Source organism: Rhinatrema bivittatum, chromosome 4, assembly GCF_901001135.1.
Source record: "Rhinatrema bivittatum chromosome 4, aRhiBiv1.1, whole genome shotgun sequence".
NCBI lineage: Eukaryota > Metazoa > Chordata > Amphibia > Gymnophiona > Rhinatrematidae > Rhinatrema > Rhinatrema bivittatum.
Window position 1 is genome coordinate 38,080,043 of NC_042618.1, and position 24,238 is coordinate 38,104,280.

Here is a 24,238-nt window from a genome sequence, read left to right on the forward strand (position 1 = left end):
TCTCACCAGAAACATTTTTCTTATTACTTATGTATCAATCTAGCAGCATCTCGGTATCATACCTGGATTTCTAACAAGCAATAATCACTAATATTGCCACGAATGTATATAAAATAATTATGACCCAACATCAACTTTCCTAGCAGACTTTTATAACACGCTAACCCACCAGGTATTAAATCTAGGGAAAGCACATAGCCGCTCGCAGATATAACTGCAGAAACGTTAAATTTAGGCGCAATACCGAAGAGCAAGGATACCTAGTACGATAATATGTTAAAAATCAAACCCCCACCTAAACGGCCTGCCGTCTCCCGAAAGAAGAGCGAAACGAAACGTCTACTTAGAAGCCTCAGCAAGGAGCTCCCCTACGCGTGCGCATTCTAACAGTAAACAAGCGTCTTGACGTCGGCAGTTGTAGCCGCCCACGGAAAAAGAAAAAAAAAAAAATCGATCGTAACCAAAAACCGAGTAGAGTGAGCGTAAGGAGGTCGCATGCGCAGTGTGCTAGATCCGGGTACAGGGCAGGATGAATGCTACTTTCCAAGATGGCGGCGGAGGGAGGAGGGAAGGAGATGAACGAAATTAAAACACAATTCACCACCCGGGAAGGCCTTTATAAACTTCTCACGCACTCTGAATACAGCCGCCCTAACAGGGTGCCTTTTAATTCGCAGGGCTCCAACCCGGTGAAAGTTTCGTTTGTGAACGTGAACGACCAGTCTGGTAACGGGGAAAGGATTTGCTTCAATGTGGGCCGGGAGCTCTATTTCTACATTTACAAAGGCGTCAGAAAGGTATACAGGAGGCTTCCTTTAGCTATGGTTTACGGCTCAGATCTGTTTTGGTGGCATTGGCTGAATGTTTATAACTTCCTTCACGCCTCCTTGGCTCCTTATGTGCATGCATGGTAAAGGTGGGCCTGGTTCACCTGCTGCTAACACTGCTTTTTGGCATCAACGCCCTTCATTTTGCGGGGTCTGAAAACGATGTTAAACTTGAAAAAGATGAGGACTGAGAAAAGGTCGAATTTTTGTTTATTGCAAATTTAGGCTTTGATGTTCGGTTAAGGGCATGGACTTTGTAATATATTTGCAGTGTCTCTTGTATCATCATGTATTGAACTGGGTGGTTATTACTGCATTATCTTGATACACATGTTTAGGATTTTACTAATTTTAATCCTAATTAGTGTTTCTTACCGGATTAGATATACACTCTGCATATCGAGCCTGTGAAAGGCTTTTATAGTTGCCCGACAAATATATTTCCTTAGGCGGTGAAAGAATGGCTGTTTTCTCCGTTTAGTACGAGACTTGCTTTCGATTGGTGCATCTAATAGCGCTTATTAAACCTCACAAGAAGGCGGGGATAGGCAGGTTTATCACTTAGTTGAATAAAGTTCATTGTGGCTATGCCGCATATATTATTCCTAACAGTGATAATGCCATTGTTTTTATTCTATTCTGACTTGAAGAAAGGAATATTAGTTCCCGAAGCTAGTCCAGCAATATATTGTTAGTATAATAAAATTATATCTTGTTGCTTAATTAGTATAACTGTACACAAACTTTAAATATTCTTTTGATAGTGTTGGTATAATAACTTAAACATTTTTCATCATATTGATGATAATGTAAAAGAGGTACTCTTAGTCTGCCAGAGGTTTATTTAAAGGAAATTAACAAAATAGTCCAACAATGGTATACTTTGTACTAGCACATTGTATTAATGTGCATGCTGTTGTGACTATTGTGTTCCCTTTCTTAAGGAATATCATTGCTTAGGACGTTGTGTTAGGATGGAGCTGAATATTCCTAAAAACTTTCACTTTAATATCTGTTAAGGTAATAAAAATGTATACCATATCAAACTGCTTTAATTTTCTTAATTTTTTTGACCTGGCAGTTTTTTTCCTGCCCCTTTGGGCTTTCAGCTCAGGCTGGGATATAACACCATAAGACTTTATTTGCAACTACCTGGCTTTTTTTCTACTGTTTTATATCCCATTGCGATTCAGCCAGTCCAACCATTGCAACAAGAGTCCTTCTCCAAGGGTCCTTGCATCAGGGTGCCTTCCAGAATCCTATCATGGGCCCTTGAATCTGGCCATTAGCTGTCACTATTGAATGATAGCTATGACACTTTTGCCAAGGGTTGTGAACCTTGCCTTTGCCAACCGAGGAATGGCACGTAGTTCTCTCTGCATGAGTCACTTTAATTTTCTAGTAAGAAATTTTGTTTCTGGCAGGCTATCGTAGTGCTGCTTTTATACATTCTTAATATATTGAAAATCTTTTCCTTAGGTTATTGACTCTGTACCCAGTTCTTTGTTTTTTCTTATAATAAATGTTAATGTCTAATGAATGGTTCAAGGTTACAAGTAACTTAAGAAAAAAGGGTGCCTAAAGGTAGGATTGACTTAGCTGCCTTTTCCTATGGTAATTAAGAGATTACATATTATCCTTCTTTATATTGTAATATTTTTTTGGTATGACATTCCAAGATACGTTTATGCGTTCAGTCCCCAAATTTTTATACCTAAGTCTTTAGAACCATTTTGTAGTTCTGTCAGTATTTCACAGCTTGAGGAGTTATAGAATTTCTCCAGACAGAAACTCACTTCTTATGGATAGACTTGTTTTTTTTTTAAGATGTAATGACTAAAATACAAAGAGAATAGTAAAAAATATGAAATGTAATATGTAGGATTTTTTAAAGCTAAATTTTGTTTGTAGGTTTCAGAGTATGTAAGTTCCAGTAACCATATTAATCCTGAAAAAAACAGATTGCTGCACATTGTGATGCTTTTTATTGAACCAGTGTAAATAATTATCCAAAGAAAATGATGCATATGAGCTATCAAGACCAAACCTATGTAGTAGTGATCTTGAAAACTTTGCCAGGGATTGAAAAATGTTCTCACCTACTCACCTTGGTTCTCATTGGTATTGAAAACTGGCAAACAGTGCTGCTGAAATGCAAGAGGGCGGCAATGGGGAATGCTTCCTGCTAATAGGAAGTGGGGGAACATGGAACACCCTCACTATCAAGAAGTGGCAGCATGGTGTAGCAGGGCTGCAAGGAAGACGCCCACCTCAGAAGAGGAGCAGAAGTGCCAGGCCACAGCACCTGCCACCCCCCCCCCCCCCTGCCCTCCAACTGCTACAGAGGAGGAGATTTAGTCCCCAGGAACCTTGCCTCTTACCTTCCTCAGAAAAGAGAAGCAATGGGAAGTGTCTCTTGGGACCTGAGTTGTGGAGAAAGGGAGGGGGCTGTGCATAATTCAGGGAAGAAGTACTTGTCTGCTGGCTCCCCCCCCCCCTCCACCCCCCAAAACAAATTTAGATGGAGGAGGGGAGAAATGCATGCTTGGTGCATTTTGATCCTGGCAAGTAAATAAACTTTTCAAACTCTGATCTTTATATAGTTTTTACATTGGCCTAGTAAAGAGCTTCACATCCTATAAGAAATCCAATTATCATCTCATCTATTCAGTGTTTTAAAGCAACTTAGCTATAATGCAGGTACAATTATGGAACTTCAACTTCTGACCCAAGGGTGATTTTTATTAAAAAGAAAAAAAAAGGTATCTGAGTGGTGGAAGAGATTATGCCTGTGCCAACTCCTTTTTTTTTTTTTTTTTTTTGTAACCACCCTTCTCACCACCTGACCCAAACATTTTCTCCTCTTCCTCCTCTCTTTTGGCCAGGCCAGTTGATATAGAAAGTATTGGACAGATGGCAACCTTATATGTTCAGCGGGTGAGGGTAGGACACCTTTGACTGGTAGGGTTAGCTCTACCAGCTGTCTTATCCATGCACCATGAACATTTTTGAAACTCATGGCAGGTGCTAGCACTTCCTGGCTGCTGATCTCAAAAAATCAGCAACCAGGTAGTGCTGGCCCACAAGTTTTGAAAATGCTTCTAGTGCCACAGATGTAAAAAGCTCTATGTTGGCAACCCAGCAGAAAATAGCGATTGCTCTAACCTTCAGTGTTGGAGCAAATAAAAAAAAAAAAAGGGATGGCACAAACTGCAATACAATCGAAATCTTAAAATACTCCTGTCATATCTTTGTATAGTATTCTTACAATAACCTTGTTGAAAAATTTTGTAAATGAGTTTCAAAGTAGTGAATGACACTAAATTTTTTTTAGACCTGATAATTCTTTATTGCTTTTTGGGGCTTCCAGCTCCATCAGAACTAGCCTCTACTGAGGATACTGTGTTGCTTGGGGTTTTGATTTCCTGTGTTTAATATTTATTCTGTGTAACCCACCTATTATAGCAATAGTTATTGGCTGGACCAATAGTTTATACTCTCTGAACCCAATTTTCGCACACCTGAATCTGGCCACTAGGTTGAGACTCCCTCTCCTGGGGCTTTGCAGCACATTCAGCCTGTTCAAGGATCAGCAGTTGGGCTTGGAAACAGAACCCCTACCTCCTGAATGTGCAGCATTGCCACTGAGTTGCTAACCCACTAAACAACTGATTTTATGTTTAGCTGTTTCAATCTGAATTTTTATTTGATTGTAGCAAAGGTGCATCCTTTATTTAAAAAAAAAAATTGCCTCTGCATAGTCAAGTGAAACTGATGCATGCTGTTATTAAATTAAGATGTCTATTTGTACTGACATTAGAAGCACTGTTAGTTTAGTACATTAACAAGTTTTTTTAATGTAAGTAACATCTCAGTAATGTATGTGTTCTTCATAGTCATTTAATATGAAATATGCTTTCCAGAATGTAATGAGGAAGGTGAAGATTTCAGTGTGTTCCTTATTTTTCCATAATCCTATTTTGGAAATGCTTCTTTGGGAGTGGAAAGTTGTTGAAAGGAAAGACCTGGAAATCCATGTCTATTTTTTTTCACAGACCTTACAACATGGGCAATGATATTGTAGCTTTCTTCATACTGTTCATCCCTGCCTTAATGGTGTCACTTGTAGGAATGAGAGGATAATTCAGTTTCCATGCTGCTTCAGACATTGGCCACCTTCATTGGGACTGTCAAGTGATCATTTTAGCCTAGTTTCCTACAGAGAAACCAGCCTTATAAGATTATCATACCAGTCTGTTCTCCCTTGAAAGAATTTCCCTCTTAATAACTTTTGAATCTTTTCATCCGATTTCATTAAAACTTCTGCCACAGATGGACTACCCCATGACCCCCCATTTCACACTTTTTGTGTTCCCTCAATGTTCAAGACTCTTCGAATCCCTGTTTCTTTTTCTTTCCTGTAAGGAAACAGGCCCTATCAGTTCAGTTGAAACCTCTGAGGTTTGTCATCAAGCTTCCCTGCTCTTGAGTAGTGCATATAGGTGTCTGATCACTTAGGTTGAAACATAATCAACAAGTCACTTGTAAATAAACATATTGTTTTATCATTGAGGACTTTGAAATTTGCTCTGCCATTGGTTAGTTGTCATAAGCAGGACTGGGAAAATATATTAGAAAATTTTAGGGTCTGAGTACCAGAGTTTTTCTCAACTAGACAGACACAAACTGATGTCCCTCATCCCCCCTCTATTTCTCTTCTCCCATATTTATTCTCCATTTCTCCCCATGATGTTCCTTTTTCCTGACCCCCCCCCCCACTTCCCATAGTGCTGCTTTTCCTCTTCCTTCCTTTTCCCTTCCCCATGTTTCCCTCTTCTGTCTTTCCCAAACTTTCTGCCTCCCATCCTTTGTCCATCTGACCACCACCACAAGGCCGGCAGCTTAGAGACAGTGTAAAACAGAATGCTTCTGGGCTTTGTAGCACCACCCCTCTCCTCCATGCTTCCTGTCTAGACATGGTGGACATAGGAGGGGATAGAGAAGTTGCCGGGAGAACTCGCTGTGTCCTCCGTGCTGCTGACTTCATTCTTGCTAGGGTAAAGAGGATCCTAAGACCAGCAAGGGAACTCTACTAGCCCCAGACATTTCTCCTCTTGCTAATAGAATTCCAGACTGCCCCCCTTTGGAATCTGAATGAAAGTACTGAAATATTTTGGTATCTGGGAAGTTTCTGGCTTTGGTTATAGTATGCACATTTCTACGCCAAAGAAGGAAACTAGGCATCATGAAACATGCACACATCTGTTTTGAGACTAAGCTGAGACCATAAACTAATTTTATATAATACCTGAAAGTTTTCAGTTGGCAGTGACTTTATCTACTGCTGACCTGAGGACACACAGGAATTAATAACCTAAGAGAGAGGCTTTGCATGCGCAGGTCTATCCATAAAACCATCCAGTTCCTTCCCCCATTCCTTTAATGAACTAATACTTTTGTAATATCATAATATATTTTTAAAATTTAACTGTGGATTGAATAGCATAAAGAGACTGACAGGCTATCTCTCTAGTGGTCTTCATATATAGTGTATTCAGACCCCTTCACTTTTTCCACATGTTATGTTAGAGCCTTTTTTTCTAAAATGGATAATATGCATTTTTCCCTTTTTTTTAATGTATACACAATACACCATGATGAGAAAGTGAAATTGTTTGTAGTAATTTATGCAAATTAATAAAATAAAAAAACCTGAAATCATATTTGCATAAGTATTCAGATCCTTTGAGCTCAGGTGCATCCTGTTTCCATTGATCATCCTTGAGATGTTTCTCCAACTTGATTGGAGTCCACCTGTGCTAAATTCAATTGATTGGACAGGATTTGGAAAGGCGCACACCTGTCTCTGTAAGGTCCTACGGTTGACAGTGCATGTCAGAGCAAAATCAAAGCCATGAAGTGTCAAGAATTGCCTGTAGACCTCCGGGACAGGATTGTGTTGAGGCACAGTTCTGGAGAAGAGTACAAACAAACTGTTGCAGCACTGAATGTCCCGAAGAACACGGTAGTCTCCATCATTCTTAAATGGAAGAAGTTCAGAACTACAAGGACTCTCCCAAGAGCTGGCCGCCAGCCCAAACTGAGCAATCAGGGAAGAAGGGCCTTGGTCATGGAGGAGACTAAGAACCCTAATGGTCACTCTAACAGCTCTCCAGAGTTTCATTGTCGAGATGGGAAAACCTTCCAGAAGGAAAACCATCTCTGTAGCATTCCTCCACTCAGGCCTTGCTGATAGAATGGCCAGACGGAAGCCACTTCTTAGTAAAAGGCACATGACAGCCAGCTTGGAGTTTGCCAAAAAGCACTCAAAGGACTCTTAACATAAGAAACCAATGTTGAACCTTTTGACCTGAATGCCAAGCATTATGTCTGGAGGAAACCAGGCAGCGAATACCATTCATATGATGATGCATGGAGATGGCGGCATCATGCTGTGGGGATGTTTTTCAGCTGCAGGAACTGAGACCAGTCAGGATTGAGGAAAAGATGAATGGAGCAAAGTAAAGAGATCCTTGAAGAAAACCTGCTCCAGAGCATTCTGGACCTCAGACTGGGGTGACGATTCACCTTCCAATAGGACAAAGACCCTAAGTACAGAGCCAAGATAACGCAGGAGTGGATTTGGGTCAAGTCTGTAAAACGTCCTTGAGTGGCACAGCCACAGCCTGGACTTGAATCTGATTGAACATCTCTGGAGAGACCTGAAAATAGCAGTGCATCAACGCTCCCCATCCACCCTGATAGAGCTTGACAGGATCTGCACAGAGGAATGGGAGAAAATCCCTAAATCCAGGTGTGTCAAGATGGTAGCTCATACCCAAGAAGACTTGAGGCTGTAATCACTGCAAAAGATGCCTCAAAGTACTGAGTAAAGGATCTGAATACTTGTATAAATGTGATATTTCAGGTTTTTTAATTTGCACAAATCTCTACAAACCTGATTTTGCTTTGTTGTTATGGGGTATTGTGTGTAGATTGAGGAGGGAAAAAAGGCATTCATTTTGGAATAAAGCTGTAATGTAGCAAAATGTGGGAAAAGTGAAGGTCTGAATGCACTGTCTCTGTATACTAGAACTCATGATACCATACACTGCTCATTTGTAATCATCGTCCAGTTTGAGTACCATTTTTCTTGATATTTTTTTAAAATTTTGTTTTTAAATTGCAGTACAAAAATATTACTGCATATACCAATTTGTTGGGGAAACACTGGTTTTTAGACTACCTTTTCAAGCTCCAGATGCACCTATGTTGTTAAAACATCTGTCACACCAGCCTCCATGGAGCAGGCAGGGCAGACATGAAGAGGACTCATATGGACCAAAGAAGAAAGCCCCACCACTCTCTCTTCCAAACTTTAAAACAAAAGGAGAAAGGGGGTGGAGATACACATGAACTTGTCACGGTGAGCCAATTCCTTGTATATATACAAGTGCAGGAGAAGGGAGAAGTCAGTGTGGTGCGGGCATCTGGCTCAGATAATTACCTTGGCTGCCGCATGTGGCTGCCAGAACTCCTTCACTATGCTGTCCCCAACACTCGGAATGATTCTCATCCCACACTCTGTGAATATACTCCCCTCTCGGTCTCAGCTTGGGAGTAAGACAGAGGCTGGGGAAACTCAAAGGAGATAGCTCAGGAGGGGGAAGACAAGGGTGAGGTCAAGCTACCCATGCTTGGCATGAAGCCCATTGATTACCACACTCCAGGGCTTAAGCTGTAGCTAGGAAGGAGGCATACATGATTACACATTCTTAGCATGGAGCTCTTACGGGTGTCTTGTTGCTGAGAGCAAAGCTCAGTTGTTGGTCTGGATCTGCGCATTGGGCAGTGACTACTTTTGTGTTGTACACCAGTGTGTTGAGGCACACAGTTCAGGGAAACACTGCTATAAACCATAATTAGTCTCCGCCTTTCTGAAGCTGTCATTCAGTGTTTAGACTGTGGCATGTAAGCCCATTCCTGCCAGTGGCTCTCTCTCGTACTCGTGTTCTTATCATTGAGAATTTCAGTGTGTTTTAATCTGAAAAATTAACGTCTAACAAACAGGAAAAATAGACCAAGTCAACTAACAAAAATTTTAAGGTGAATTTTAAAAGCTAGGTGCATGCCAAAATTGGGAGATGTGCGCACGATTAGGACATGCATGTGTCCACCCGATTTATTTATTTTAAATTGCTTGCATGTGTGCACATCTCCCGATTCTGTGAATATCTCACTTTGAATGAAAAAGGGGCATGGTGCGGATGCTCTGGGATGCCGTCCAAGAGATGTGTGCCCAAGTACCTATGTTGCTTGGGCACGCCCAAGTCCAGTACTGCATAAGTTTACTTCTGCAATGGAGTAGGTATAAATTAAAAAAAAAAAAGTCATCCCTGAGGGGGTTTAAGGGTTCTGGGGTAATTGGGGGGGGGGGGGGGGGTGCAGGCTAAAGAACCAGGGGAGGACCTAGCTCTAGACTCTGCAAACTAGTAGACGAACTGGTGAAACTGGTCAAGGCATGGATGTGCACCTGTTTAAAAAAAAAAAAAAAATCCCCACTTGCATGAATCAAATCTGACTTTACATGGCAAAAGTGGGTGTGCACACATACGTGTGCCTAGGCTATTTAATAACATACACGCATGTTATGTGATGGCCACGTCTCTGCTTGCACACCCGTTTGCAAGTTACCATCCCTGTGTCTAATTCAAACCTTTGGAAAATGCCTTTTTTTCCCCAGACATCCAGGGCGAGTTATTCATCCAATGGGAAGCCTCCCAAGCTTGAATGCCAAAGGCACACTGCTTAAAGAGCAAGCAGTCTTTTTTTTTTTTTTTTTTCCCCCCCCCCACCTCTTCAGTATTCACTTTACCTTCATGCATTAATTACATAGCTATTCCCAGAAAATTCATACACAACATAGGTTTTGCTTATGTAAATTACTTGCATATGGATTTCAGGAAAAGGTGGCTCCTGCTTTTTTGTCTCTAACTTTGGTGATATGTTAGCTGCAGGAATTGGAGCAAGTGAATTCTTCCGAATTACACATGAAGCATTTTCTGGTTAGGAAACTGGTTCAGTTTCCAGAAGTTGCATTAAACATAACTTAAGAAAAAGTTCAAACCACAAGACATGCATTGATATGTATAACAGGCTAAACCAGTAAAACAAATATGCATGTGTCTGTAGGAATGGATTCCTAGCTATTCATCTTTTATAATGGATGCTATGCAGAACTTGGCTGACAAAATCTCCCCTACTTATGGGCCGATACAGTAAAAAGAGCAGGTGAGCGCCCACTCTCCTGTGCACGCAATTCAGTAACTTATTTAAATTAGGGCCCGCGGTAAAAAGAGGCGCTAGGGACACTAGCGCGTCCCTAGTGTCTTTTTGACAGGGGTGGCGGCTGTCAGCGGCTTTGACAGCCGACACTCAATTTTGCCGGGTTGGTTCTCAAACCCGCTGACAGCCACAGGTTCGGAAACTGGACGCCGGCAAAATTGAGCATCTGGTTTTTAGCCCGCGGGCCCATTTTTAAATTTGTTTTTTTTAATTTTTTTAATTTAACTTTTTTTAACTTTTGGGACCTTCGACTTAATATTGCCATGATATTAAGTCGGAGGGGGCACAGAAAAGCAGTTTTTTACTGCTTTTCTGTGCACTTCCCCGATGCTGGCAGAAATTAACGCCTACCTCTGGGTAGACGCTAATTTCTTAAAGTAAAATGTGCGACTTGGCTGCACATTTTTCTTACTGTAATGCGCAGGAATGACTAATAGAGCCATCAACATGCATTTGCATGTTGCGGGCGCGCTATTAGTCTCGGGGGGGGGGGGGGGGTTGGACGTGCATTTTCGACGCGCTATTACCCCTTACTGAATAAGGGGTAAAGCTAGCGCGTCAAACGCGCGTCCAAATGCCGGTTAACAGTGCTCTCCACCGGAGCGCACTGTACTGTATTGGCCTGTATGATTGCTCTTTAGGTATTTATGCTGCTTCCATATTTTCAGTCTGCGAGTGTTACTAGTACAGATTTCTGGCAATGAATAGCCCAGCACACAAGGTTACTTTTTTCTGCTAGTACTGAAGATTGCTCTTGTTTATTGGTACATCTGTATTACATGCTAGGTGCTGAAGTTTGTTTGCTGAATATGGTCCCCCAGTTCTCAGGCAAATGTTTTATGAACAATCTTTTCTGAAAATTATAGTCATAAATCTGCAGCCAACATTAATCTGGATTTTTAGTATATGAAACTATGAATAATTAAACTACATAAGCCTGTTAAGTATTGCTACTGAAAGAGAAAATTAGTTGCTTTGATGGAATCAGACTAGCAGCTAGGTCTGTCCCTAGCAGAAACCCAAGGACCAGGATTGAGCATGTGAATCAGATACAGTAACATAATGAATGACCGCAGATAAAGACCTGTTATGGTTTTGAGGTGTTGGAGTGGATTCTTGGGTACTGCGGTGATGGTCATGCCCACAGGGTGGAGCCTCGTGAGGAGCCGCAGTACTAGGCTAGACTCTTATACACCAAACACAGAGAATTTGTATTTATTATACAGCTCGGTGGTACTGCCCAGGGAGCGGGCAGCAGTGAGGCAACTTAGTAGAAGTAGTCCAGGGGTCCTCAGCAGAGGAGACCAGTCCCACACTCGAGTACATGGTAGGCAGCGCAGGGTAGTAGAGGAAAGTCCTGGATGCAGACTCTGAGCGCTGAAGCTGCAGATGAGACAGGCTGATAAGGTTAGTTACTCACTGAAGTAGATAGCTGTATTGATGAAGATCCTGACAGGCAGAGAGCAGGCTCTCGAGGAGCGAGTACCCGATATCCCAGATAGTTACCTGTAAGAGAGCATAAGGGCCCCCGAGGAGCGGGTTCCCAGGTTAGAGATGAATTACCCCGAAGGGCAGAGAGAAGGCTTCCTGAGGCAGCAAGGAAGCGGCAGAGCAGCTTAGACCGGAAGCAGTCCAATCCTTGCAAACGAAGGGCAGGCTAAATACCCAGATGTCATGACATCACTCAGAGGGGACGCCCCCGAGGTTCCCACCATGACCTGGATAAAGACGTGGGTGGTGTGTGCGCGCACGCACCCTAGGAGGCCCTCAGGAAATCCATGGCGAACACGGTCGCCGATCCAGGGACGACAGAGAGAGCGGCATGAAGACGCGGCAGCAGCCATCTTCCCAAGGCTTGAGGAGAGAAGGAAGAAAGGCGAGGCACAGAGGTCGAAGCCGTCTGAGACTGGACGCAACAAGACCAAAATGCTCTATCCAGTCTGCTCAGTGCTGTTAGGGTCATAACCGCCTCTCCGTGCAGGTTGCTACAATGCATCAATAGAAGCACAAAGCAATCATTTCCCTACGGTTATGAGTTGAAGTGCTGTTCCATGCAGGTTATCCAGTACGTCATTACCATCCTCTGTTTTTTTTTTTCCAGTTTTTGACTTGTTACTGAAAAAGTTAGCTTCTTGTGCATTAATACCTTTCAGGTATTTAAACGTCTTTATCATATCCTCTTTCTCCTCTCTTCTAGGGTATTACATATTGAGGTTCTTTAGCCTCATCTCATAGGGTTTTTGTGTAAACTCTGCACCATTTTAGCTGCCTTTCTCTGGACCATCTCCAGTCTCTTTCCTGAGGTATGGCCTCCAGAACTGAGCAAAAGTACCCTAGGTGTGGTTTCACCAGTGTCCTGTATAAGAGGTATTACCACCTTTTTTTTTTTTTTTTTTTTTTTTTTTCTTTTCCCCTACAGATTTATGCCTCTCCTATGCACCCAGCATCCCTCTGGCTACCAACGTATCATACTGTGTTGCTACTTTTGAGATCTGATACTATTATCCAAAGGTCTCTGTCTAGCTGTTCACCACCTGTTGCATATCATGTCTGCAGACTTTTGTATACTAAGTGCATGCCTTTGCATTGCATTTCAATTGCCAAGCATTCATCCACACCTCAAATTTTCTTAGATCATTTCTCATTGTTTACTCCCTCAGGGATTTCCACTCTGTAGTTCTGTGTGTCATCAGCAAAATGGCAAACAAACTCTTCTAACTAATCCATAATGTCACTTATAAAAATGTTGAACAGAACTGGCTCCAGGACTGATCCCTGAGGCTCTCTGCTAATCACCTTTCTCTCTTCCAACACAAAATCCATTTACCACTACCATCTGTCTGTCACTCAAGCAGTTTTTAATCCAGTCCACCATTTTGGGACCCCTAGGTTGCTTGGTTTATTAGTCTTCTATGCAGAACATTATCAAAAGCTGAAATCCAACTAAACCACTTATAACGTACATCCTTGATCCTAATTTTCTAATCACCCAGTCAATGAAATTCATTTGACATGATCTTCCTCTGGTAAAACCACGCTACCTTGGATCCTGCAGTCCACTGGACTGTAGTTAGTGGGGTTTTTTAAAAATTTTTTCCTTACAGTTTACCTATTTCTCTGCCAACTGGTTTCCACGTATTAACATTCCTACAGTAGTCTGCCAATTACAGAGGTTCCTGTGGTTTTTAGACCTACATGTCTTGCAGAAGAGAAATTTTTAAAAAAAAGGGAGTGTCTGCATTTTGTCTTCATTTCCTTAATCAACCTCTCACCAGCCATTTGCTATGGTGATTTCCTGTGACCATGAAGAATAAGGTGCAGCTTGTTTGAGGACAATTTTTCCAAACTTTTTTTTACACAGGCAAACAACTATTTGCCTCTATAAAAAGCTCTGAAAATTTGCTCCCACCCCTTACTGTGGGGGAAAAAAACCGCATGCTATCAACAACTTGAGTATTTTATTTTTTTCTCTTAGCAAAATAGGGACAGGATTAGGTTGGGAGAGGAAAAGTGTGCATAGGGCTTGCATTTTTCTAATCCTGCACATACTTCCTTTATATACATTTGCATCTTCTTCAAAGCAGGTGCAAATATACATGCTAACAGTAGAGCCCTGTTTGCCTGCATCTTAAAGGATTTAGATTTACACTCACCTTTACAAATACAAGCTTCTTTACCTTTTTCCCTCCTCATTTTTGTTTATTTCATTCACTTTCCTTTGTTCTCCCTCCCTCTCTTCCTTTCTGCTCTCTGCCCATTCCCCTCTCCTCCTACTTTCCAACCTCACCAAGATGTCTTCCCCCACCCCCCGGTTTTGTACTTGTACTCAAAGTGTTTGATCACATTTCTTTATTAAAAAATCAGTGATTTACAATAAAAATATCAAAAATACCAATAAAACTTAAATGTGGAATAAGAGACCATAAATGTCAACAGAACAAGGCTAAAACATGTTGGGTTATCAAGTATAAACAAACTGAAAATTGAAAACCCTGAGCCCAGGCTGGTGATAAGTTGGTTTTTTTTTTTTTTTTTTTTTGCCATGCTTTTAAGAGCTGTGGCAGCTCCTGTTATGATCAGGGTGACATGAGGCACCAAGCCCCAAATTGTAAATGAGTTGGCTCCTGCAGATTTTCCCAGTCCTATCGTTAACTGTGAAAAAGTATTGTCATTTAAAGTAATCTGATTTTGAGAGGCTTCTCTTAATTCATTGACCCTAGGCAAAAGAAAAATGTCTTCAGAACCAATGTTCATGTGCTCTATTTGTAGTTCCTGAATAAAGATGAGCTTCAGAACCTAACTATCTGACTAAAGCTTTATAATCTGTAACTACAGAAGAAAAAGTACTCAAGATTTTCTCTTTTTTTTTTTTTTTTTTACTTGGCAGTTTCCTTCTCCAGTTTTAGACTTCACTTCAAGCTCAAACAGAATCTGCTGGGCATTTATTTTATTTACTGCCATTGATTTCCACCTTTCCTTATCAAAATGGATTACAAAGCATACATCAATATATACATAATCCCCAATCCATACAGCATACTATCATCTGACACCATGATGTGACTGTAAACAAAACACCCTAACACTGAGCTTTTATTCACAACTAGTCATGTAGTTTTTTCTTCCTATTCTTATATTCCCCCCCCCCCGGCCATCTCAACCCTCTCTCTCAGTGATAGTACTCAGCTAGGAGTCACAAGCCTCAGCTCCTCCTGGAACTTGGCTAACATGGCCTCTAATATGGAGCATGTGGTGTCTTCCCCTTGCCTCCTAGCATCTCTACAGCAGCCCCAGCTGGTCTGGTTAGAGCTCTGGCCCAGGAATCAAAGCCAGCTCCTCTGCATGAAAGTGTGCTGCATTTGTCACTGGGCCAGCTCAAACTGTTTCTGGTAGGTAAAGACTTTTTTTTTTTTTTTTTTTTTTGCTTTCAGTTTCTGATTTAATGGATGTATGCAGACATATTTCTTTGCAGAGAATTTCGTTTACAACACAAACCTTATAATTAACAGCAGAAAGCATGGGATAATGTCCTAAAATAAGCTTTGTGAGTCAGGCTTCCAAATATCCTTTATTGCTTCAAGATGTAACATCGAATCATTGCGTACACAGTGTTCTAGTGACTTGATCATTTATATATGACCATTTTATGAATGATTATATTTAGATTCAAAGAAGGTGAGGGGTGAAATGTATTTACTGGCCATTTTGTATCATGCGATGCCCTAAAGTCTTAGAATGAGTGATTAAGTTGATCGTGTGATTTTGAAACTCATAAAACAGTGTTTGTTCCCAATATCGTAGTCAGCATAAGAGTTAGGTTAAGCCTTTGCTCATTCAAGTTGTGAGAATCCCCAGAAGCAATATGTTGCCAAAACAATGTCATAATGTGGATGAATGCAGAAGTTGTCACATGAAATTTAAGGAATGTAAATGCATGTCTTAAAAAAAAAAAATAAAGACTGGCTTTTGCATAGGGTGAGCTGAGTGTTTGCCTGGGGTGCCGGGAGAAAAAGGGCAACCAGGATGCCATTTGGATTGGTCTGCTAGTGGGCTAGGCAGCAGCTGTGCTGGCTGGTTGTGGACCTGGTGCAGGATGCAACTCTGGCAAATGCTTTCTGCAGAGCATCCCCCTTCTTAAAGGAATAGGTGTTTGCAGGTCAGCAGCTTATGCTCGCAGGCACCTCTTTTAAGGAGGCAGATTTGGATGCACCTCTTTATTGGCACCAACACCTCTCCTCTTTATCCATGGTTGTGCAATTCACTGATGAGCTCTTTAAATCATACAGTTGCAGAATAAAGAGAAGAGGTGCTGGCACCACAGAGGAAGAAGCAACTGCATTAAGTGATGGCTGGGACCCAAAAGTTGGGTGTTGTCTTCCAAATTGAGACTGACTGCCTGCAAATACTAATGGAACATATTTATATCTTGCTTACATCTATGGTTTTGCATAAGCTTGTGCTAAGCACCTGGAGAGGGAATAACCCATGAATATGCTGCTGGGTCAAAGTTATTTATTTATAACTTTTTATATACTGAGGTTCAGGTAACAGAGTTACTAATCACTTTGGTTTACATTCCAACATCAAACAACAATGACATAAGTTATGTCTTACATTGAACAGGGTGGAAAACAACTTGGATACAAATAACTTGGTGGAACAAGGTGTAACAGTAGGAGGAGCCAACTGGAGAGGGGAAGGCTGACTAAGGGAGGGGGTAGAAGGAAAGGTACTACTATAGCTTTATTAAAATATAAAGACGGATACTTAGAGGTTGCCCTGGGTGGGGACAGTCCGTGGGGCTGTGGAGTTAGCTGCAATGGTGATTTGGGTTGCTGGTTGTACATATATACGGTTTAATGGACGTCAATATTCAGCTTGGCCGTATCTGAATAAAATTACCTAGTTAACTTAAGACTGAGTAACTTTTATCTGGATATTCAGCCTGAAGCTGTGAATGTTGAGTATCTGTTCTAAGTTTAACTAGACAAAGTTATGTGGGTAACTTTAGGACTGCATTTAGCCATATGGAGTTTCTCAGGTAACTTTATCCAGGTAGCAGTGCCCAGACAAAGTGAAATGTTGTTCAAGGAATGCCCTCTGTGCTGCCTTTTTTTTTTTTTTTTTACTTACAGGTAAAATCTGCCCATTTAAAAACTGACTGCAGAGTCATTCAGATTTTCCAAGTGAGCTACATTCTTTAAAAAAAAGTCTCCACCTGTTAAAATACATAGATGGTTATCTGTCATGGGATTAATTTTCACAAGTTATTTTGTTTTTTAATTTGTAAAAAGTACAGAAGAGGCTCTATTGAAGCTTTTGATGTGGGGAGATAAGGGAAGGGAGAGAGAATAGTAATTGTGGGGGAATAGGAGAGTGTAGAGATTAGGAAATTGGGGGAAGAGCAGGCACTTAGTGAATGAGGGGGGACTGTGTTGAGTGAGGAATATTAGATCAGCTAGGGGTATAAGTGAATGTTGTGAGATGGGTAGTAGGAGAATCAAGATGGAAAAATTTAAAAGGGGGCTTATCTTCTAAGTTTGCTCATAGCCCTGGATCCAGGACAGGAGGAGCTCTGGCTGCGAGTGAGGAGAAGCAGTCCAGCAGGGCCTATGTAGGTGGGTTGGAGAAGGAAGGAATGCGAGGGGTGGGGGGGGGGGGGGGGGGGGGGGGGAAGGGAAGAGAAATCTAAGGAGAGAGGATGGATGGGGAAGAGAAGAAAATGGATGGAAGCAGAAAAGCCAGATAATACTGAGAGAAGAAATGTCAGAGGAAGGGGGCACCATCACCAGTTTTCGCCTGGAGTGCTTTTCGCTCTAGAGTCAGCTGTGTGTGTGTGTGTGTGTGTGTTTAAAAAAAAAAAAAAGTATATAGAAGATGTGAGCATTGGGATTTTGTACTTGTTTGCATTGTTGGGAGAAAATAGAAATCTTTTTTTTTTTTAAAGCAAAATAAAAACAAATTGGCATATGATTTTACTATGGTGGTAACTTTGACAGCAAAAGTATGCTGAATGAACCACTTATGCCAGCTGTTTAAATTTGACTCTGTTTGAATGAAATATCATGAAAATATTTTTATAATCCACTTACGTTTGGTGTAATTATACATTTTTGTCTGCTGAGATTGACTGCTAATTATTTACTGTGATTCACAAAGAGAAACAGTACATTTCAGATAAAGACATATTCATTTATTTATAGAATTTATATCCTATTTAACTACAATTCTAAGTGGGTTACAGTCCTACATACATAAAAATCAAGATGTTATACATGAGTAAATTAAAATATCCTAAAAATAACACATGACATACAGTAAAATATTAAAGCCAATGGATAAAGCACTAAAAATCAAACCAATAAAAGCTATCTGACTCCTATCTATATAGATACATAGGGCTAGATATTTATGTATAGATGTGTATGTATGGATATATGCACCCTCCATTGCCTCAGGTACAAATTTAAATTGTGAGCCCTCTGGGGACAGAGAAATAACTACCTACTTGAATGTAATCAGCTTTGAAGTGCTGTAAAGCAGAATATAAATAGTGCGTCTGTGTGTGTGTATAATGTCCCTTCAGTTCGCCTGGAATGACTGGCCAAATCCAGAGAGCGTCTTTATGTAGCAGGCCACATCTAGCTTAGCTTTACAGTCCTCTCCTCTCATTTGGAGAACCTCATTTTTTAACCCTGTCCCCACTACCTCTACTGGTAGGCTGTTCCATGATTTCCACCATCCTTTCTGTAAGGAAAAGATATATTTAAAATATCTCCAAGGTATCAGTGCACAGGAGGTGGGCTTATTTCAGTAGAATGGAGGCTCTAAATTTAGGGTGAAAAGGGTTAATATTGGGAGTAATTTTAAGGAAATATTTATATCTCCCCTCTCTTCCCTTTTCTCAAGGGTATTCATGTGTGGATCTTTGTCCCCTTATGGTTATTAATGAAGATTGTTGACTATTTTTTAGTAGATGCTTTCTGGACTGATTTCATCATCTGTATGACCTTTTTGGAGGTGCAGTTTCCAGTATTGTACACAGTACTCCAAATGAGGTCTCACCAGAGGCTTATATTTCTCCAGGTGCGGAGTTTGATAACTGTGTTTATGCTGGAGAAAATTGGTGTCTTTCCAGGTGCGATGCATTTATTGGATCACGTTTATAAAGGGGGCCTGTGTAGTCCTAAAAACTCACATCATATTTCTTGGCGTCCAGAGAGATGAGTTCAGAACCAGTGGGTTATGCACCTCTACTAGCAGCTAGAGACAGAGCAAAGCTGATACCGCAGTATATATATACTCCAGCAGATGGTAGATGTGGATGTGCATCTCCCTACTGGGGATTACTTCAAGTTATAGAAGAAAAAAGGAAATTTAATTCGCACCACTCTCCTGCCAAGATACCAAATGGTCCCTTCCCTAGTTGATGATTCCTGAAGTGATTTTCGTGGTCCCTTAGATGAGTGCCTTTGTCCAGTAGCTGGATTTATTTTTTTCAGCCATCGTGGACTTAGCTGCTGAAAGGCAGCAGGCACAGGAAGCAGAGTGTAGCGATGATGGTATATGCCCCCCCCCCCCCCCCCCCCCGCAGCCTGAGCGACTCTGTTTTCAGCCAGGATTGGCTGAGCTCAGGTAAAGTTAAAAAAAAAAAAATATATATATATAAAAACAGAACAGAGGATTTATTGTAGAGCTTCCTCCCTCTTCTGGTCTTCATGCTTGGTGCGCTGATCCAACTTTTGTGCCCACCCCCGAGGAAGGTTAAGGGATGCAGGCAGCCTGGCAGGTTGAGCAGCCTTCTTGGGCTAGGCCCCACTCTTTGGCTTTTCTCCGTGCACCGTGTGATAGGTCGTGCTGGCTGTATTTTGCGCATTAGGCTGCCCTTTTCAAGACTGTCTGTTTGTTTGTGCAAGTGCATTTGGCTTTGTGTCCAAATTGTGCGTTCAGTTTTTGGATGCTTAGTTAGATGCCTGTTTGGGCGTCCAGTTGGTAGTGGTATCTGTTTTTGGTGCGAGCTTTCCTGTACACACGATCTGGGCTAGGGTGCTCATTGCACACAAGGTTGAACACTTAACTTTTGGGACGCCTATATTTTACAGTGTGAATTCAGCTGGATGCACACCTTTGTCACCTGTTAAGCATACTGATGTCGCCTATAGCTAAGAAACCTAAGCGCCTTTCCCTCTGTGCTGCCTGTCATATTCGGGCATCTCAGTCTGGTGTTCCTTCTAACTTGTGCCAGTGCTGCTTAAAGGCTCAGGGAGAATTACCTTTGATTTTACTAAGCCCTGTTCTTCCCAGCCTGATGTGGGCCTCTGTAAAAATGTCAGAAGGGGTGCCTGACCTTGGAACTCGCTTAACTGGTTTGTCTCGGTGGGGGAAGGTAGCTCAATGGACACAGGACAGGTGCCTTCTCGTTTTGGCATGGATCCTTCTGCTTTTTCTTGGGTTAAATTTTTTTCAAGGATTGCAATCCTTTGGTCAGGGCAAGAGGACTGTGCCTGAAGAATCTTGCCAGGTCAGAGTTGCAGGTGGTGATCTCCCATTCGTCTGGTACTGCTGTTATACACTGATTGGCAGCTGGTCTTTCTGATAGGGATCTGGATGGTATGGATAATGAGGCCGATTCTTACTCTTTGGAGGATGGGGAAATTCCTCTGGGACTGGAACAGAATAGGACTATGTTGCAGTTATTTTGTAGAGATGAATTACCATTTGCCAGACATTAAAGATGCTAGGAGTACCTGGGACTGATTCCTTGTCTGAGCCAAAGAAGAATCCCATTTTTGGTTTCTTTGCATAAAGCCTCTTGTTTTTTCCCTGTTATGGAGGCCATTCCAGAATTGATTGATCTTGAGTAGAATGCACCGAAGGCTAATTTCAAAGGGGGTCGAGTCTTGGAAGGCCTGTACCCCCCTGGATCCAGTCATGGTTAAAAGGTGAGGTGAAAGAGGCTATTTTAGCCAAAAAAAGATCCTTCAAAAATTGAAAGAAGGATCCATCTGAAGAAAATAGGATAAAACATAAGCATTGTCAAGTTAAGTGTAAAACATTGATAAGACAGACGAAAAGAGAATTTTGAATTGAAGTTGGCCATAGAGGTAAAAACTCATAACAAAAACGTTTATAAATATATCCGAAGCAAGAAACCTGTGAGGGAGTCGGTTGGACCATTAGGTGACAGAGGGGTTAAAGGGGCTCTTAGGGAAGATAAGGCCATTGCAGAAAAACTAAATGAATTTTTTGCTTCCATGTTTATTAATGAGGATGTTGGGGAGATGCCAGTTCCGGAGATGGTTTTCAGGGGTGATGAGTCAGATGAACTGAACGAAATCACTGTGAACCTGGAAGATGAAATTTGATGTGGACAAGTGCAAGGTGTTGCATATAGGGAAAAATAACCGTTGCTGTAGTTACACAATGTTAGGTTCCATATTAGGAGCTACCACCCAGGAAAAAGATCTAGGTATCATAGTGGATAATACTTTAAAATCGTCAGCTCAGTGTGCTGCAGCAGTCAAAAAAGCAAATAGAATGTTAGGAATTATTAGGAAGGGAATGGTTAATAGAACTGAAAATGTCATAATGCCTCTATATCGCTCCATGGTGAGACCACAACTTGACAATTCTGGTCGCCGCATCTCAAAAAAGATATAGTTGCGATGGAGAAGGTACAGAGAAGGGCAACCAAAATGATAAAGGGGATGGAACAGCTTCCCTATGAGGAAAGGCTGAAGAGGTTAGGGCTGTTCAGCTTGGAGAAGAGACGGCTGAGGGGGGATATGATAGAGGTCTTTAAGATCATGAGAGGTCTTGATGTGAATCTGTTGTTTACACTTTCGAATAATAGAAGGTCTAGGGGGCATTCCATGAAGTTAGCAAGTAGCACATTTAAGACTAATTGGAGAAAATTCTTTTTCACTCAACGCACAATAAAGCTCTGGAATTTGTTGCCAGAGGATGCGGTTAGTGCAGTTAGTGTAGCTGGGTTCAAAAAAGATTTGGATAAGTTCTTGGAGGAGAAGTCCATTAACGGCTATTAATACTTGGGGTATAGCCACTGCTATTAATTGCATCAGTAGCATGGGATCTTCTTAGTGTTTGCGTAATTGCCAGGTTGTTGTGACCTGGTTTGGCCTCTGTTGGAAACAGGATGCTGGGCTTGATGGACCCTTGGTTTGACCCAGCATAGCAATTTCTTATGTTCTTATGGTTGCGTTTTCCAAAATCGGACGACTATCCCCATGGAGGGAGGAGTGGCCTTGAAGTATATGCACGTTAGGATTGAGGCCATCCTTAAGCAAGCATTTGAAGAAGTGGTAATGACATTGCAGATAGCTTCTTCTTGTTCCCTGGTGGCTCGCTCCTGTTTACTTCTTTCTCAGGAGGTCGATGAATCTAGAGTGAATTCTAAGCCAGTTATTGAACCAGCATCTGCCGTTTTTTGCAGATGCGGGTTGCGATTTGGTCCACACCTCAGCCAGAGGCTTTGATGGTGACCAGGCATCAGTTATGGCTGAGAAATTGGTCAGCCAATGCGACCTCCAAGGCTAGCCTTACGAAACTTCCCTTTAAAGACTGGCTCTTGTTTGGGAACGAGTTGGAGAAAATGGTCAATAAGTGGGGTGAGTCCTCTGCCGGAGGATAAGAAGCAGATGCGCCTCTTTGGCATAAGAGGTAGTGCTAGGGGATCCAAGCATTTTCAACACTACAGAGGAGCAACCTTTCAAAGGACTCAACTTTTCGGTAGGTCTCAGTCTTTCGTCCCAGACAGCCCGCACAGGCTCGGGTAGTGGAGCCTCCCAATGAAGGTGTGCTGACCCGCCCCCAGTAACGAGATAGGGGGGTTGCCTCTCTCTTTTATCAGAGGTGAGTGGAAATCATGTCAGACCAGTGGGTCTTGGAGGTGATATGAGATGGATATGCGCTGGAGTTTCGCAGTGTTCCTCGCGACATGTTCATGGTGTCTCCTTGTCACTCCCCACAGAAGAGGCAGGTGGAGTGTACATTGTCAAGGCTCCTCAGTCTAAGGGCTGTGGTTTAAGTGCCCACATCTCAGGAAAATACAGGCCGATATTCCATTTATTTCGTTGGGCCCAGTATGGAGGGCTCTTTTCGTCCCATCCTGGATCTCAAAGGGGTCAACTGTCATTTGTAGGTGACTCATTTTCACATGGAGACATTGTGCTCCGGGATAATGGCTGTGCAGTTGGGGGAATTTCTGACCTCCTTGGATCTGTCCGAGGCTTACCTTCATATTCCCATCAGTTTTGAGCACTGCCTTTTGGACTGGCCACTGTGCCCAGAACTTTTCCAAGATTATGATGATGGTGGCGGCATAGATGAGAACGGTTGGGATCCTGCTACACCCATACTTAAGACTGGTTGATTTAGGCCAAGTCTCTGGAAGAGAGCCTCCTGGTGACATGCAGGGTGATCTCCTTTTTGCAGAAGTACGGTTGAATGCTGAACCTGACAAAGTTCAGTCTTCAGCCATCCCAGTTGCTAGAGTATCTTGGTGTTAGTTTTGATATGAATCAGGCCAGGGTTTTCCTGCCAGAGGATCGTATTCAGAAGTTGTTGGTGCAGGTGTGTCTGACTAATGCAATATGCCCAACAGGGTGGTCCTATCTACAGGTGCTCTGTTTCATGGCAGCGACCCTGGAAGTGGTGCTGTGGGCGAGGATGCATTTGCATCCTCTTCAGTGCTCCCTGCTATCTCATTGGAACCCACAGTCTCAGGACTATTTGATTCGGCTCCACCTGCCAATGGAGGTTTGCTCTCAACTACGGTGGTGGTTACAAGCTGATCATCCAAGAAAGGGGGTTTCCATAAAATCACTGGACTGGCTAGTACTCGGGACAGATGTAAGCCTCCAGGGTTTTCAAGCTTACTGTCAGGAACTAACAGCGCAAGGGTGCTGGAGTGCAGAAGAGTTTCTCTGTAACATGGATCAGCTGGAAGCCTGCACAGTCTGGTTGGCATGCTTACGGTTTGGCGACAGGTTGCAGGGTTGAGTGGTCCGGATAATATCGGACAATGCAATGTCTGTGGCTTAACATCACTCGACAGAGAGAAACAAAGAGCCAGCAAGTATCGCAGGAAATAGATCAACTTATGGAATGGGCGGAAGTGCATTTTCAGGAGATGTCAGCCTTGCACATTGCTGGAAAAGACAATGTAAGAGCAGAATTTCTCAGCAGGTAAAATCTGGACCCAGGAGAATGGGTATTGTTAGACGAGGCATTTCAGTGGATTGCTGGGGACTTCCATTTCTGGACCTACTGGTGACTTCTCACAGTGCAGAAGTTCCTTGATTCTTCAATCACAGGAGCGATCTTGAAGTAACTTTGGAATTTTTGCAAGATGGGGGTTTGAACCTTAATTACTTGAAGGTACAGGTAGTAGCTCATGTCTGTTTCAGGGGTCAGGTGAATGGTGGACCCTTGTCAGCTCATCCGGATGAGGCCCATTTTATGAAAGGAGCGTAACATCTTTGTCTTGCCTTGCGGTTACCAGTGCCCTTGTGGAGTCTGGTTTTGGATTTCTTAGTGGGCCCTAC

General features: G+C 42.2%; 1 protein-coding gene across 1 annotated transcript in view; it reads left to right on the plus strand.

Annotated features, from left to right (window-relative positions):
* Positions 1–498: 498 nt before the first annotated feature.
* WDR20 (WD repeat domain 20) overlaps positions 499–24,238 on the plus strand; it is an 83,382-nt gene continuing 59,642 nt past the window's right edge. The window contains exon 1 of the mRNA XM_029597965.1: positions 499–797. Within this exon, the coding sequence (XP_029453825.1) occupies positions 534–797 (264 nt within the window). The 5' untranslated portion in view covers positions 499–533. The remainder of the gene's footprint in view (positions 798–24,238) is intronic.